At 33.5% G+C, this 17215-nt stretch overlaps 1 protein-coding gene across 7 annotated transcripts in view; it reads right to left on the bottom strand.

Annotated features, from left to right (window-relative positions):
* The window catches only part of LOC106668565 (transcription factor Sox-13), a 597903-nt gene that overhangs the window by 129077 nt on the left and 451611 nt on the right, over positions 1-17215 (bottom strand). Inside the window, exon 2 of one of the 7 annotated variants that reach the window (XM_024225290.1) lies at positions 9077-9440. The exons of the other annotated variants lie outside the window; for them this stretch is intronic. Coding sequence (XP_024081058.1) covers positions 9077-9129 — 53 coding nt within the window. The 5' untranslated portion in view covers positions 9130-9440. The remainder of the gene's footprint in view (positions 1-9076; positions 9441-17215) is intronic. 7 annotated transcript variants of the gene reach the window in all.

The raw sequence follows: 17215 nt of genomic DNA on the forward strand, positions 1-17215 counted from the left end.
CAACATCCAAAGCCACTCCTTAGTTAAGTTTAACACCATATGTAACTCTTTTGTTTTGTAACAACCAATAAACTCGCAATTTTGAATAACTATGAGTTTTTTCATTGATATTGTAGAGAAGAACCTAACTAAACCTAACCCAAACCTTGACTAAAATAATGTACCTATATTGTGCAGAAAGCTAATATCTATATATGCTACGGTACACCCTGCCTAGGTAGGTAGGGTGTATCGTGTATGTACGACAACCCTGCATCACACACACTTGCAGCCTCTCAGAGTCGATCGTAAGTAGTCTAAAAATATTGAGGTAGATCGCCAGCAGTTCAAGTTTGAGCACCCCTGCAGTAGGTTGTGTAAGTCGCTTTCAAAATCGCAATTGGTTCTTATATTTTTAATGACATCAGCTCCTAAGTCCTTAAAGTCCTTAATAACAGCTTGCACTCCTAAGGTTTAAGGTTAAAAGGAGTCGGTCTTTTTACGACCTTGCATCAATATTGGTCTCTTCGTTAAGTTTAAGGCTTTTTATCAGATCCAAAAAATTTGTTAAGGGTTGCGGGTATCCTTCAAGCCTTAGCTTTTCCACCCCTAGGATTCCGCTGTTTCTTTTTTTCACGGAAACATCTGAACTGGCTTGTTTTTGTTCCTCCAGAGTCTGCAGTATCCAGATGGCCCTTTAATGCAATATTTCGCATGCTTCTGGAATACAATCCCATTGAACCTAGGGCTATTTACACTCCTAGCTGACAACCTAAAAATCGTCAAATTTTACCTTTCGAACAAAGTAGTTTTTTGTAGGAGGTCCTGGAAAGTCTTCTATTGGTGCAATCGTGAAAAAGTCAGTCAGTGATACCATTTCCTCCGCTATAAAAAAGACTGCCTTGATGCATTCCTGGATGTGGCCTAGGCTTTATGATATGACACCCAAATATTCTTTATAAACTTAGACATCCCTCCTACCGGTTATTACCTTATTCTGTAATCATATTTAAGTGATGCTTTAGTGCGAGGTGCGACAAGGACAAGATATCAGACCGATACAAGCCGGCGCCCTTCAAGGGAACATGCTAGCCACATCCTGTGTACTATTTACACTGACCTTCCTACTACCTAATTCTGTCTTCCAACCCGAATCCTATCCAAGCAACCTCAAACATCCGGACATACGGAATGGAAGTGTGGGCCCAAGCCATCAATATCCAGCGTATAGGGACTATTGATTTTTCCAATCAATAGTCCCTACAAGGAAACATTCTAGGTTCCATCTTGTTTATCATTTATAATTTACAGTACATGTCCAAGCTACCATAAACATCTATGCAGATTCTAGTCTCCTAACCCAAATCCTATCCAAGAACACCTTCAGTTTATCAGATTGATGCCAAAAGTGGACAAGACTGGACGAGGAAAATCTACCCAATGTTCATTTACATTGAAAAAACAGTTGCCCCTCCATTGTACATTAACGAGGAACTACCGACTTCCACATAATTCAGATACGTAGAACTTAGGAGACAACTAATTAACAGATGACAATCAACTAGGAAGACTTTTAAAACCAAAATCTGCTTTGACCGACTAAATTCAGATAGCATTACTGGGATCATTTGGACATATGGAATGGAACTGTGGGGCACATCCTTTCAATCGAAAGTCTTTGCCAAAATGCCTATGCTCCTTACTACGTAGTCTCACTATAGCCTTAGCATTCCTTTTGCCAACAAATTAATCTAGCTTTCAAAAGTTCCACGGCAAGCTTTCAAACCATCTTAAAGTTACTGCCCAAGAGTCCGACATCCCTACACTTTCCCATACTGAGAACCCGCACGTTGCATTAATTCATCATATGGGGTGTTAGCTGGTTTTTCTTAGCATGTGTCCTCAGGGTCAAAGCGTTAGAATAGTCTACGAATAAATTAATTAAAACAAAATTGAACTAATAGACGTGTATTTGTGCCGGTAACTCCACATTGCCGAAATACAGAAAATATAATTGCTGTTTTTCTTTCGGTAACATTAGTTTTCAGAGTAGGTGGAAGGGGGTTTTAGAAGTTGGGTCCTAAGATATTCCCTTGGGTGCCCTGCCTCTGTGCAACAGCAGGTTGATAGATCTAGTCACATGTTCACAACTCTTCCCTCCTTATTCCCTCATATTTGTAATATATCTTTTGATCTAAAAACTATTAAAACTAAATTATTTTTAGAAAAAATGTTTGGTTCAATTGGGTATGATTTATCAATGGGATTTCATTGCACTATCATCTATTTGTTATACCGTGTATCTTAGTATCATACTATTGGCGCATTGTGATTTTAACCGAACGTGATGTCCAGATAACCCTAGATGATAGGGGATAAGAAAAATAAAGAATTTAACTTGAACGATGGATTTTTTTTTAAAGATTGCTCTAGTAGTCATTTCAATCGTCCCACTGGTGCTGGTTACATTTCAATGTTAAAAAAAGAAGGTAAAAAGCAGAGTAAGAAATCCGCCAGTTCACCTTTAGATGAATGTGAATGAAGGTAATGTGAATGAGAAGGTTGACTTTTTATAACTCAAGTCTGGAACAGAAACAAGAAGGGGCTTAAGAAAAAAGAAAAAAAACTTCGTCAAAGGGCTGAATGAAATAAATCTAAAACTGGTCTCAGGGGAGTTTAGACTTCCTTTAATATGAATAATTGTTTTAGGCCCTTTTTCATGTTAACGAGCGTCGGCGGGAAATACGATAGCCGTCACGATAACCCCGTCGATCCGGATCATCTGGATTTTGAGTATGCCACCCGAGAAAACGTTAATAGCCAATTGTGCCCTCGATTCTTCCCTGTGAACAGGTAGGTCAAGTGAAATTTGGTACATTGCCAAGCTTGAAAAAAAAAAATCCATTGACCTCATATTCCATGGGACAATACGTATAATTTGAAGTAAACATTTGGCACTGGAATTTGAAAATATTGAATGAACATTGACTGGTAGGCCTGAGATAAACAGTTAACAAAATTCTGCTTAATTTACCGTTACGTGTCGGTTAAACGCTCTTCGACATTTCGCCATCTTCAGAGGTTGAAGCCGTTAGCCGTTCAATACATACATCGACAATAAGCGACATATCGAACAAAAAACAAAAATAAACTATGTAAGACTTTAACATATAAACGCTTAATCTCCAAAGAAATAATTGGTGTTCAAAAACCAAAATAATATTGAAAGAAAAGAACATTTCATCACAAAAAACCGTCGACCATTATGTTAGATATTGTCTTTCCTTCTGTTAAAAAAATGAATAATCTGGATCTTGCTATCATCTGAATGAAAAAAATAATTCAATTCTTACTGCCAAGCTTCCGGCCTATTGTATGATCATGATCAGAGCAAAACAATCTTAAATATGTCTCCACATTGACATAATTTTTTAATAGATAGTCTCTATTCTTATGTGCATACAAGGTTGCGGTACTGTTACGGTTCTTGGTAATGTTGGAACATGTACTAAAAACTCAATTATGCCAATTTTTAGACATATTTAAGATTAAATTCACTAATTTCGTGGTCCGCTTGACCAATTAATATATTACAATTAATTAAGGTTTTTAGTTGAGATAAAAAAGATGAAAAATGGCAAAAAGGAGGGAAAATTCAAAAAGGTGTGGTTGAGATGGGAGGTTGGTGTCCGAGTGGATCGAGGTCACGATAGCTCAAGTGGTAGAGCAGCGGCGTATCAAGCCGAAGGTCGTGGGTTCGAATCCCGCTCGTGCCATTGACTTTTTTATCTCAACTTAACCTTAATTAATTGTAATATATTAATTGGTCAAGCGGACGGACCCAATAAGTGACCCGATGCTGGTTCAGCATTGGTTCACCGACTCGCAGACGAACACGTAACATCAACTTACGTATGTATTGTACGATACATGATTTAAATACAGTAGTTGTACCCACAAAATAAATAACGTTTAAAGAGCAAAAAGAAAAAACAATATTTGATTGATTGCGAAAAAATTAGTGTAGTAAAAGGTCCATTATTATGTTTTCTTTACGCTAGCGGTCCTGTGTTCAGTTGTACCCTATGATATTTGGATACTAGGAAGTCTTTCACATTCCCTAAGCAATGCAGTCTTTTGTATTGTTGTACTTTTCCTAATTTCCTTAGTTATGTTCAATTGGCTTGAACCTTCGTTTAAGGAGAATTAGGTCATCTTCTATCAAGTCTTATTGACTCCAATAAGTGACCCTATGCCGCAGCATGAGTTCACAGACTCGAGAACATCATCATTTCTTCCGTTTTATATATCTAACCATTCATTAATCTTCTTTTTTTAAATAATTTTTATTCAGAACCTTTAAAGACTATGAAACCTAGTTAAAAAAATAAATATGGTGAATAGTATTTATAAATTCACTAATTTCGTGGTCCACTTGACCAATTAAACATTACAATTAATTAAGGTTTTTAATGGAAAGGACAAGGAAAAAGGCAGTTGATGTCCGGGTGGATCGAGGTCACGATAGCTCAGGTGGTAGAGCAGCGGCGTATCCAGCCGAAGGTCGTGGGTTCGAATCACTCTCGTGCCATTAACTTTTTTCATCTCAACTAAAAACCTTAATTAATTGTAGTATTTATAAATTTGAAAAAATCCGTTTTCTTCGATATCAAATTTGATCTTTTTCGAATTTCTTTATCGATATAGATTTATTTGTGTACCACTAATTAGTTCGTGAACTTCAGCGATGCAGTGAACGAATTAATCCATTGTTGAAATGTACCGTTTCTGTTCTGGCTCAGTTCCAAAATCACCGTTGTTGATCCTTTGATGATAGCGGATACGTTGGCTCGGTAAGCATAGTAAATCAGTTCGAAGACAAATTTTACTCTTTATAATCTGATACTGTTAACGCGATTTTTTAAATAAGAGCTTCATCGGGTTGCGACTTTGACGTCCATCGAAGGCTGGGCAGGGCTGTATAAAATTCCTTTTGTTTCACGATTCATTTTTTTAAATTTCCATCAGGAGAAAGTAGTGAATCATTTTTAAAAAAATCTATCGTCGATAAAAGATCTAAGGTCAAATCCCATAACGAGCTAAAGTTAAGTATTTGTCTCGGTCGAGTTTCTATGGACGAAGACCGATATCAATTAAAACAATAGAATTTTTGAAAAATGATTTTCAAACAAGAAATACTCAAACTTTAAATATTTAAAGATCTACAAAAGTTAAAAGTTTCACGTAGTAAAACTATCAGCTGCTATAGAGGTGGGCAGAAAGCAAAAAACAGACAAATCGTATCTGCTTTTGCTTATCGAGGCAAAGCCTACATGCGTGATAACCCCAAACGAAAATAATTCGAGAGAAACTTTTTTGTCTCCGTTAATCTCAAAGCCTTGAAGGTGGTGCAATTAGATAATTGCCACGATATCATACGCTTGAACTAAACGATTATAAAGAATTTTGCCAGACTCGTCTTAATTTTTTCACTTTCTTACGCAGATTTTTAAGAGAAAGGGCTCACTTTGTAATCATGGTATGATTAATTCGTGGAGTTTTTGTCGTCAGTTTGTCACAGATGGAACCGGGTCAACCACTCCTTGAACTGGTCTGAAGTTTGATCCTCCCTGATAGCCTGGTCCGCTTATTCTCGCTTTATTTCGGTCAAACAGTTTTTTCCTAAGTTCTAACAAAATCTATTTACACTGTATTACTAAAGACAGATATGTATGTATTATGTGGATTGATCGAATAAAGATTCCAAAAAGGCTGAAACGTGAATGATCATAATAATCCAGCCTTTTAACATCTGTGTCTTCTTATAACCACTATTTCGGCTTCCATCACTACCATGCCATCATAAACCTAATACACCAGTAGACCGTCTGTGTTGAAGTAGTACTGCCCGAGAGTGTTCCTAGGCACGTTGGCCTCGTTGTGAAAACATGTTTTCTCATCATCGATCGACACTTTTCTATACCTCAAGGTTATTCTGCATGGATTTATCAATGCTTGTTCCGTAATGACACCATTCCTCCATGTCTTCTACACTGTTGACCTCCCCTCACCGAAACACTCCCTAATATTTTCTCTTTTAAACCTGATCCAATACATCCTGAAATCATGGCTTCCACTTGGAAAATCAAGGGCAACGTATATACCACCGCGTACCTCGTTAAACGATTAATTTGGAAACCCCACAATCGACTAAAACTTGCTGTATACAGAGATACAAGATGATCAAACTCCCGGACAGCTGTTCTAAACAGGGGTTAAAGAAGAAAAATAACTCCATACCGCAATAATTTTACCTATATGGATCGATGGACTAGAGCTAGATGATACTGCAACGAACACCACCCTATATCGTATTCCTCCCAAACCAACGTCCTCCATATAAATTAAACCCTTCTATGCCAGAAACCAAATAATTCACACTGATCTATGCCTTTCTTTACCCTGACCTTGCCAATTCCAAAAAAGTTATTCAGCATACATTCCAACAGTATGAGCTTACAGACTATAGCACTACCCTACATCATATTCTATATAATACAATGTACTCGTCTTCTATGTCAGTAACCAAAGCATTCACACCGATCTATATATCCCCTATCTTCTGACCTTGCTAAGTTCAAAGAATTTATACTGTTACTGCACTACTTGCAACTAAAGCGACTTACGTATTATAGCTCTACCCCACATCGTACCCATTCCAATCAAAAATCCTCTGTACAACATTTAACCTTTCTATGCCAGAAGCTATGCCATTTACACAGATTTAAACATCCTGATCTAGCCAATTCCATTGACTTCATATTGCATTGCATGAAATTATTGGACTTACAGACTCTACACTACGTTCTATTCTTTCCAATCAAAAATACTTAGTGCAATATTAAACCCTTTTATGTCAGAAACCAAACGATTCTCAATAACCCAAACATTCACTCTGACCTAGACTTAGCCAATTCGAAAGACTGCACTACTTACACACTGGTCACCGAATTATTTTTTTAACACAATAAATTGTAAACTATGGTGTCAGGTTGTTGAAATACGCCCTCAAGAATAATAATAAATTAATTTATGTATATTAATAACAAAGTCTCGTATGGTCTTTAAAAAAACTTTTTGCTTAAAATGTATTGACTTATATACCCATTCATCATAATTTCGTAATTTATCTATTTATAATACATATTCATTTCACATTTCAAGTTGAGCGGTAAATAAATCGGCAAGCTGGGGATCAAAGAGTATATTTGTTTCGGAAATCGGCACAGGCTTAATCCCAGGCCGTAAACAACTTCGTATTTTGAAACTTTTTTCGGTTTATATTTAGAAAATAGAGTTAGAATGTCATTGTATTCTTTAAAATCCTAAATAATGCCCAGAGGCCATCTTTCTTGCCTCGGATAAACAACTTAGATTGATTTATTATTAGGGAAACATTATAAAAAAATTCTGACATTTTGGGCATTGATTCAGCCAAAGATTATTTCGATTGGTATCTTGGATATTTAAGTAAAATGTCAACATCCCTATGTTCTTTTCCTACATAGTAACATCTCTGTAATGGAAGTGACTGAAATAATTTTTTGAATGTTGTGAATCATGTGTATCTTGCTTTTATGAACTTGCAACTCGCCAATCTGTAGACTGTTTGGAGACTTCTATGACGTATATTCTGTGTAAAAGACCACCTTCTCAACCAATGATCAAATGAGGAATCGGCGTGTAGACTTTTTGTGGCGTAAATTAGACAGCAACGAGAAAAAATTCTGAACAACAATAAGCCCACAATCGTGGCGAGTTGTTTTTTAAACATTCAGGAGTGAGGAAATAAAGTATTTTGCGTACCAAAAACATCATAACTTTTGATTTTTGCCGAACAATAGCAAGTAACTATTTTTTTAAAAACCCTTTACCTACAAATTCGTATTATCAGAAGTTATTATCCAAATAAACCAAAAATATTGGTTGCAATAGACTCAATAAATGTGAGAAAATCGTACCGAAAATTGGCAACATTTTGTCTCTTTTTGAATCTAATAAATGACCTTACAAGTACCGTACAATCTTGAAATATGATACTGAAAATACGGACTCTCATGAAAAAGAATTACATTTAACAAATTAAACAAAAAGTTATTTAAACTAAGATAGTTAAGTTAAAAAAATAAATAAAATAAGAAAAACGTCACTACCCTCATAAGCCAAAAAATTTTATTTGCCTTGTCTATGTTGGTTTATATTTATTACATTAAACACAATGGAATATTTCCTTACGAGCTATTTATAACCTTTTAAAGGAAATTAAAGAAAAACTGCTATTATTGCGAGTTTATTGTTTTTATGACAATAAAACTGTTATGGCCAATATTCTCGCTCTGACCCCAGAAATTCGCCCAAAATCAGAGTTTCCCTAATAAACGACCCATGTTGGGCGAAGCAGGAAATTTCAATTAACGACAAAGAGAGCGCTTATGCCTTGATTGTATCTTTGTTTTGTCATAGCCCTCATTAGGAAAACAGATGTGGTCACTGTGCTTCTCTTGTCCCTTCATAATGCCCGGTTTGAACAGTTCTTTATATCTCTTACTCGCTATCTTAATGAACATCTCTCGCACATAAGGGTAATATTTTGTCTCCCTCCAGTGAAAAAATACAGAATGAGAGATTATAATTAAAAGAAGAATTGAACTACCCTTTATAGAGCGGGTATTGAATTTGTCCGGGTCTTATTATAAAAATCAATCCGTCTCAATTGCTCGCATCTGACAAACAGTTAAAAATTATCCTATATGGGCATAATTTTTATGTATTCATATTTTGAACAACTTTGAAACCAGGCATATGTAAGACTTAGGAAACAGCGATCTTGGAGTTAATTGTTGACTATTCTTTTATAGAAATCGAAATAGATCATTTTACTTTATACCTGCGATGAAAACTAAACGTTAGCATGTTTTTTCTGTAAGGATTGATATCTAAAAATTTAACTTTCTTAGTTCTTTAGTTCAGTGCAATCGACTCGATCCTTCTCCTAAGAAGTACTTAGGTAATTGACAGTCGTTGCTACATCCCTTACCGTGGGTTTTGTTTGGGTCCCAGGTATGTCTCCATCGAGTTGTTGCTTCGCATTCGAAGATAATATGGGTGGATGTTTCTTCCTCCTCATTGCTTAACCTACAAATGAGGTCATCACTGAATGTGTCCATATTGTGCAGATGTTTTCTCAAATACCAGTGAACAGTATATTGTTCTATCATTCTGAGTTTAGCCCTTTTTAACTGTGGCAGTGAGTTTGCTAGTCTTGCTGAAGGTTGTTTAGCATAAGCTTACTGTGCATTTCCTGCACCCTTAGAGTTGATCCATTTCTCGTTTTGCCTTTTTTATATCCATTCTGTGCTGGAGGATCTTGTGTTTACAGATGTCGTACACTTTCTAAACATCTGAAATTAAAAATATTTATAATTCTACTAACAATTAAATTTTTCTGAGATAGAGGAGTCTCTTGTACCGACTAGAAAAAAATAGAATATAAAACTAAAGAAAAGCAAAGTAAATGAGTACGAAGTACAATTTAATTGTAAAGAATTTTGATGAACCTTGCTTTAAAAAATGACCGGGTGAGGATTTTATCAATGAAATGAAACTTTGACGGTTCAAAATCTATATAAATAGGACAATTTAGCCAATTATAGCAACTTTTTTAAGTATACGCATTTCCTTTTCAGCACAATATGTACTTTCTGATTAAGTATACCAATTTGAAGATTTGAATTGAAGATTGGTAATTTTTAAGGTCATTAATTGATTGAAAGAGAGGCTAGAATGTTACCATTTTTCGGTGCGGTTTTTCAAAATCTATTCGATCTATGACATCCAATATTTTATTGATTTAGTCCCTTTAGTATACCACGATTTATTTGCTAATGAGTTTTTAAAAATTAACACAAACAGAAAAAATAAAAATAAAATGCAAGTTTAAGAGGGTAGCGACCGATTTTTGGACAAAGAGCTCGTTTTCCCCCTATTGTTTGTTCAACATAATTTCTTATCCAATGATTTTAATTTTCAAACCCATTTCTATTTCACGAAAGTTTTAATGTTTTAAAAGTCCAAAACTGTGGTATTGGTCTATTTTAGGATTTTTTTAAAGTCATTTAGTTCATTCAAAGAGAGGCCAGAAATTTGACATTTTTCTGTACGATGTTCTTAAAATCTATTTAATCTACTACAACCTAACTTTTTTTGTATTATTTTCTATAGTGTACTACGATTTTTTAGCAAATGAGTTTTAAAAACGAACACCAAAAAAAAAAAATAATAATAATAAATTGCAATTTTATGATAGTAGCGACCGATTTTCAGACAAATAGCTCGTTTTTTATCCTATTGTTTAGTTTAACACCAATTCTTCTTGATTGCAAAAGTGAACCCACCGATACCCCCGCCAACGCGACGTTCCAATGAGGAGCTGGTTTTTTAATGGCGCTCAATTTGAAGTGCGAAAAACGGGAATTATAACACGAAAATTTTATAATGGTAAATACTGTAAAAAATTAATTATGTTATGTTATTATTCATTATACGGTATGTTAAAACTTCCATTAACACCTGATAACTATAAAAAAGAATTAGAAACTATTAAAACCGTAGCAAAAAAAATGGCTATCTAGAAATATTTTATGATAGGTTGCTAGTTAAAAGAATAAAAAAGTAACTTTAAAAGAATCAACACTAGGACTCAGCCACCCCACCATAAATGAATCATTAGGTTTCCGTTGTTTGCCATACATTGGTGAATTATCGGAAAAAGTTAGTAAAATTTTTAAACAAGAAGGTTATAGAATAGCTTTTGTGAGTACGGGTTCATTTCAAAACATCCTCTCAAAACCTAAAGACAAGGTAGACAACTTGGCAAAAAGCGGGGTTTACCAACTTAATTGTAATGATTGTAATATTAAATATATATGACAAAGTGGTAGAGAAATAAAAACAAGAGTAAAAATACACTTGCCTAAATCGAACAAATTTTCGAAATTTAAGGACCATCTAAAAGAAACAAAACATAATTTCAATTCAAATTTAAATACAACAGTGTTTCATAGTTTCAACAAAGGGACAGAACTAGATTAGTTTGAGAAATTTGAAATTAAAAAATGTAAAACTGAACATGGAGATAAATGCATTAATAATATAATAGATTTTGATCTACCTCCCATTTTAAATATATACATAAATACAGTTTTTCACAAGTTCAAATTGAGCGCCATTAAAAAACCAGCTCCTCATTGGCGGGGGTATCGGCGGGCTCACTTTTGCAATTCATGTCGAGAGATGTGGTTGTAGAAATCCTTCAAACTGATGATGAGCTAAGGGGCTCGAAATCCGGATCATTGGAAAACAACTTACTATCAGTAGGAACTATCTTTTTTAAAAAAAGGATGGAACACCTCACTCACTCCATCATTCACCATTTCTATGATATTAATTTTGATATGCACTTATTTTTCATAAACGTCTTTATTTTAGAGTTAAGTACTAAAATTTTCAGATTATAACCAATTTTAGCAACTTTTTTAAAGGTCATATAATTGATTACGAAAGATGCCAGAAGGGTGGCATTTTTCTGTAAAATTAGCTCAAACACTTGTACATTATAGGCAAACTTTTTTTTTCTTTCTACTATAAATTTGTAAAAATACAAACAAAAAATATAAATTGTCCAACTTTATAGTGAATTGTTGCCTTCTCTTTCATAGAACTCTAGATAGATTCATTCGATTACATTTTACTTTACACACTTGTGATAGAAAATATACTGTAACATCTTTTTTCTTCAAGGTTTGAGACCTAAAAATTTAGAAGAATGGCTCTGAAAATGAGTGCGTAGTAAAATTTGATTGTAAAGAATGTTTCTCAGCCTTTTCCCTATCAGTGTTCAAATTCACTGTTTTAATTAGGCTCGTAAAATTTTTAAAACAAAAAGAAGAAAAAAAGGGAAATAAAAACAGAGGAAGTTTTGTCTAACTCAGAAACTGGTTCTCTGGTTTTTAAAAGGATCGGAAAGAGGGACGGGTACAAAAAACGCCGGCCCATCCCACAAAAGGTTTATGGGCTTATCTGTTAAGACAAAGGGTCCCCCTCTTTCCCTCCGCCCTTTCATGCCGGATAATCTGAAAGGAAATTCTCCTCCTTCCCTTGAATAAAAATAGTAGCCAAGGCAAAATATTATTCCTCCTTCAGCTTCAGTTCCGGGGCGGACTTGCTCAAAACGGCACGGAAAGGGTGAAACAACAAAGCGAGAGTTCAAAGGTGTCTGATTCGGTTTTAAGAGGCAGTAAAAATCAGTCCGCCTTTGTACTTGAGTTTCTCCAAACAGCTTTCTACCCCGACAATGTTGTCGCACTCGTAAATCCAAAATGCTACGAATAAATCTTTGATGGGCCGTTTTGACCGATCCGGACCCGTTGACGATCCTGAGGTGATAAAAAAAGACTTTCTGCCAACCTACGTAAATGTACAACATAAGTTATAAGTAGTAAATATTGGTTGGGATTAATTTACTGATAAAAAATACACGTAATTTACCACCACCATGTCACACAAACCTTGCTAAATCGAACAGCATTGAATCAAAAACGAAATTTCAATAGAATCATTTATCATTTTTGGCCCAACTTGTTAATGCCAAGATAAAACCAGTAAAAGGTAGACAAGCAGCAAGTCTTACCGACATATATGACCGATTATGTGACCAAAGAATTCTTAATTTTGGCACTGACTATCTTCTTCCAACAGGCATTTTTCTATAAAAAACGTTCCTATATACAAAAGTTTGATTGGGAAAATATCAGAGTTTATAGACACATAAATTCAATTTGATGATAGTTCAATCCGACGAAAAATCATCGGCTGTTGCTGAAAAAAAATTAAATTAAAATTGTCTCTAATACCAAGTGAAGGTTTTATCAATGAATCGAAACCTTGACTATACAAAACCTTTATAAATTATTTATAACTTTATTATTATTAAGCATAATAATGTTTTGGTTAATGTCAGAAAAAATTTCCACGTGATTTTTCCGGAATTTATACCCATCATCAGAATTCTGTATTATTTATAAAGATACGTAAGCCTAACATTAATATAATAGTTTACACCAGTTTATTAAAAGCACACCAATTTACTATTAGAATAATAATTTACTATTTCCATACTGGATTTAAAAAATATGACAATCTAGAATCTGTAATTTAAGTTTATTTTTATGCATTTTCGTATTATTTTTGAGTAATATTTACAAAAAAGGACAATTTACTGCTGACAGGCCTCATTGTCAATATTAAGAAAGGTTACTTATTGGTTTTTAAATGCGCAGTTTTGTTAAAAAGATTTTTTTATAAATCTAATTTTACTACCTAATGCATTTTTTATTATAATTTTAATTTGTTTTAAATGTTTTGTAATTTTTATTTTTGCATTAAGAAAGTTTATACTGTGTTAATATTACTTTAACAGGTTGCGCTAAAATTTAAAATATTGGATTTTTTTAAAATTATGATATTTAAATAAAGTTATATTAAATTTAAATAGTTATTTTTATCTATTTTATGATTTTTTTAAATATCAGAATATAACGAACAATTGGTTGCAATCAGCTTTTTTATTTAAAGATTGCACTATTTTTTGTAATATATATTTATACAAAGATTTGTTAAAAAAAAGGGTTTTTTTTCAGTAGTCCAAAATTTGTGTTTGTTTTTAAAATTGGGAGTATGTTTTGAGCAATTCTACATTGAGAAGGGGCTATGCTATTCTTTTATATTTCATATCATTGCTAATGTCTTTTAACTGGGGAATAAGTTATTTACATTATTTTGAGGGTTAAAACCAAATGTTATTTAATCAAAACCACATGTTTGTAAACTTCTGGCTATTTTTTGTGATACTGTATATTATTAATATAAGTAAGTGAAGTGATTTTTGTAATATATTTTTCATTTCGTCATTTCTTTTCCTAGAGAACTGATAAATACAAACATACAATTGTAGGCACTTGGAGCATATTGTACATTACATTCGACGACTTCGGACCTCCTTATTTCGTTTTTCCCTTTTTGTAGTATTTGAGCTCTGATCTGGGTTATTAATATTTTTTGAGAATTTTTAGGTTTTACATTATTTTTACTTTATTTATATTTTTGAATATTTTTATATCATAATTCTCTTATAATATTATTGGAATATTCATTTAATATAATAATTTAATGTACGCATATCTAATTAAGAATAATTTAGTTGATTGATTGAGATGCCAGAAAGTTTTCCTTTTTCGGTAATTTCTCAAATCTATTTTGCCTATTACAACCATTCTGTTTTTGTTTTATTTTCTTATAGTTCGAATTTATAGTTAAAGGGATTGTGAAAAAGAACGTAAACACACAAAAATGTTTATGTTTAATGGCTAGCGATAGATTTTCGGACAAACAGCTCGTTTTTCCCTATTATTTTGTTTAACACCACTTCTCCTCAATGGATTTTAATTTTGATGCGCATTTCTTTTGCAGGAAAGCATAGTTTTTGATTAGATTTTGAAATTCTAAGATTTTAGCGTATTTTTAGCCAGTTTTATGATCATTTAGTCGATTCAAATGTTTGGCCTTTTCCCCGTTAGATTTTCTCCAAGGTGGTCTATTATAACCAATATTTCTTTCACTTTTATTTCCTTTATTATACTAGGATTTTGTAATTAAAAGGGTTTTAAAAATGAACCCAAACACAACCAAAGAATAGCTACCAAAATTCGAACAAAAAGCTCGTTTTTTCTCTTTTGTTTGTTTTAGAGCACTTTTTTATACTCAGTTAAGTACAATTTTTAATATGTATGTCTTTTTCATGAGATGTCTGTATTTGCTGTTTAAGCCTTAAAACTCTAAAATGTACCGAATTTTAGTTTTTTATTAAAGCCATTTAATTGATAGAGGAGAAAAAGTTCCTATTTAGGTACAGGTCTTTTTTCTTTTATGTTGTTGAGTTAGTACACTACGAATGGATAGTTAAAGGGTTAAAAAAATGAATCGTTAATTTTTGACAACTTAAATTTGGGTCAAAATTGCATACTTTTAATCTACAAAATATTTATTTCTCATCTCTCGTGATTTTTAAAATAATTGTTTACCATGATTGTTTGCCTATTATATAAATGTACAAAATGACAAAAAAAACCATGATTTTTATGATGCACAGGTTTGTAGAAAAGAGTACCAATAGTGAAAAAATTCATACTTGTTTTTTTGTTTTTTGTTTTTTAAATTGACATTTTTATCAACTTTAGATTTTAAACGACCACACAAATTCCAGCGGGCTTAAATAATGATAAAATAATAGAAAGGCTAAATAAAATTGCATTTTTCATTTAAAAACAATGAAATTTTATTGCAGTGTCTGACTTAACCTGTTATTTTCATATCTAAGGTTTTTCTACACCGATTTTCACACGGTTATCGACATTTTTCATGAAATCTATTAGAACTGATAAATCTACAAATGAAAATGTAGATTATTATTAAAAAAACTTTAATTATTGCCATGTTCGGTAGCAGATGCATAAACAAAAAATGCTTAATTTTTTCTTGGTTGAGTAATTTTGAGAAAACCAGGGTGTAGAATAGTAAGTTAACACTCTGTAGATCTGTAAAATTGTAAAAAAATATCAGGCCGATCTAAAATAATTTCTATGGGAATGTTTCTGATGCAGTTTTATTTCCTTTTAACTCTATTTTAAAACATTCGGCTTAATCCGCCAAGGTAAGATACAACAATTTAATGAATTGCTTCTTGCTAGTGACTAAAAAATTGTCCGAGTTGGAGAATATCGCGTTGCCTGGAAATTTGAATTAAATAGAGCAGCTGTGCTCAGGACCAGTGCCGCTTCTCAGATGGGACGACAATAGAATTCACGGTTGATTAGTTTCGACCAAGCCGGATTGTTTGAATTGTTCCCTTTTTTCTTACCTATCGCCAACTTTATTAATGGCCGTTTACGGGACTGAATGATCCGTTCATCCCCGGCCTTTTCAATAGAACTCGGGGCCGTCAATGTACCCAGTAAGCGGCTAAGCGGACATCCAGGTTATTTCGAGCCTGTTTTTTCCTTTCGATGCCGTTGTTCTTTAAATAAACCCAAATGTGTCAACAATCCAAATATCTTTTTGAATTTAACTAGTTGGCCTATCGCGGGTTCATTTTTCTTCAATCACTTCCTTCAAACATTGATTTCTGAGTTCTTTCTCAATTAATTTTCAAATCCAAGCCTTGAATACCTCCAGCATATATGTTGCAAACGATTGCCCTTACGTGGCTTTATCTGGTTGTTTTTATAAATTATGTCACTTTTATAAATGGTTTGCGGAAAAACTGAAGAATGATCAATTCGGCAGATTTTGACTTTTGAGGCTTGGATGTGAAAATTAATTGAGAAAGAACTCAGGAATCGAATGTAACATAAAGCCACGTAAGGGCGATCTTTTGCAACCTCCAACGTGTACCTTTTTAAATGGTCTGAGAAACGTTCGTGCGTTGCAGAATAGTCGCGTTTCGCCCCCATTGCAGGTCGTAGAACGTCGGCTCTACAAAGAAATCTTGCTAATACATGAGTAAATTGGGGCTTTGAGACGCAAAACCTCTTCTATTTTCATTATTTTCAAATGAGCTCTATGAGTTTCTAGAGAGATAGGACCTAGCGTTCCATTGACTGATTCTAAAATACAGGGTGAGTTTAACTTCTGTTCCCCCAATTTTTTCTTTGTTGGAGCCTTTTGTGATATAGTTTCAAATGATCTAGATCAAAAAGTTTTGATCTAACTCTTGAAAACAGCGGGATACAAATAGCGGTTTATTTCATGTAGCCAGTTATAAATGTAAACGTTCTGAAAGGATTTTGACGGTGAAAGTGCTTTTTAATTTCCTGTTTTTTGAGATAGATCAGAACTTGTTCACATATGAGAAATATACAAAAAGTGAAAGTTTACGTGTCTTCGAGCTTTTACAAAACACGCCCCAATAAAAAATAGGGGGGGGGGAACCGAATTTAATCTAGCTTTACATATGATCATGAGTATTATATTATGTAGAAGTTAAGAGTTAATTGGGCAAAATCGAATCTTTTTATAACAAGTTTTTCAATTTTGTTTTAATTAACACCACTTCTACTAAATG

Source organism: Cimex lectularius, unplaced genomic scaffold (genome assembly GCF_000648675.2).
Source record: "Cimex lectularius strain Harlan isolate CLEC.00 unplaced genomic scaffold, Clec_2.1 scaffold21, whole genome shotgun sequence".
In the NCBI taxonomy this organism is placed as follows: Eukaryota; Metazoa; Arthropoda; class Insecta; order Hemiptera; family Cimicidae; genus Cimex; species Cimex lectularius.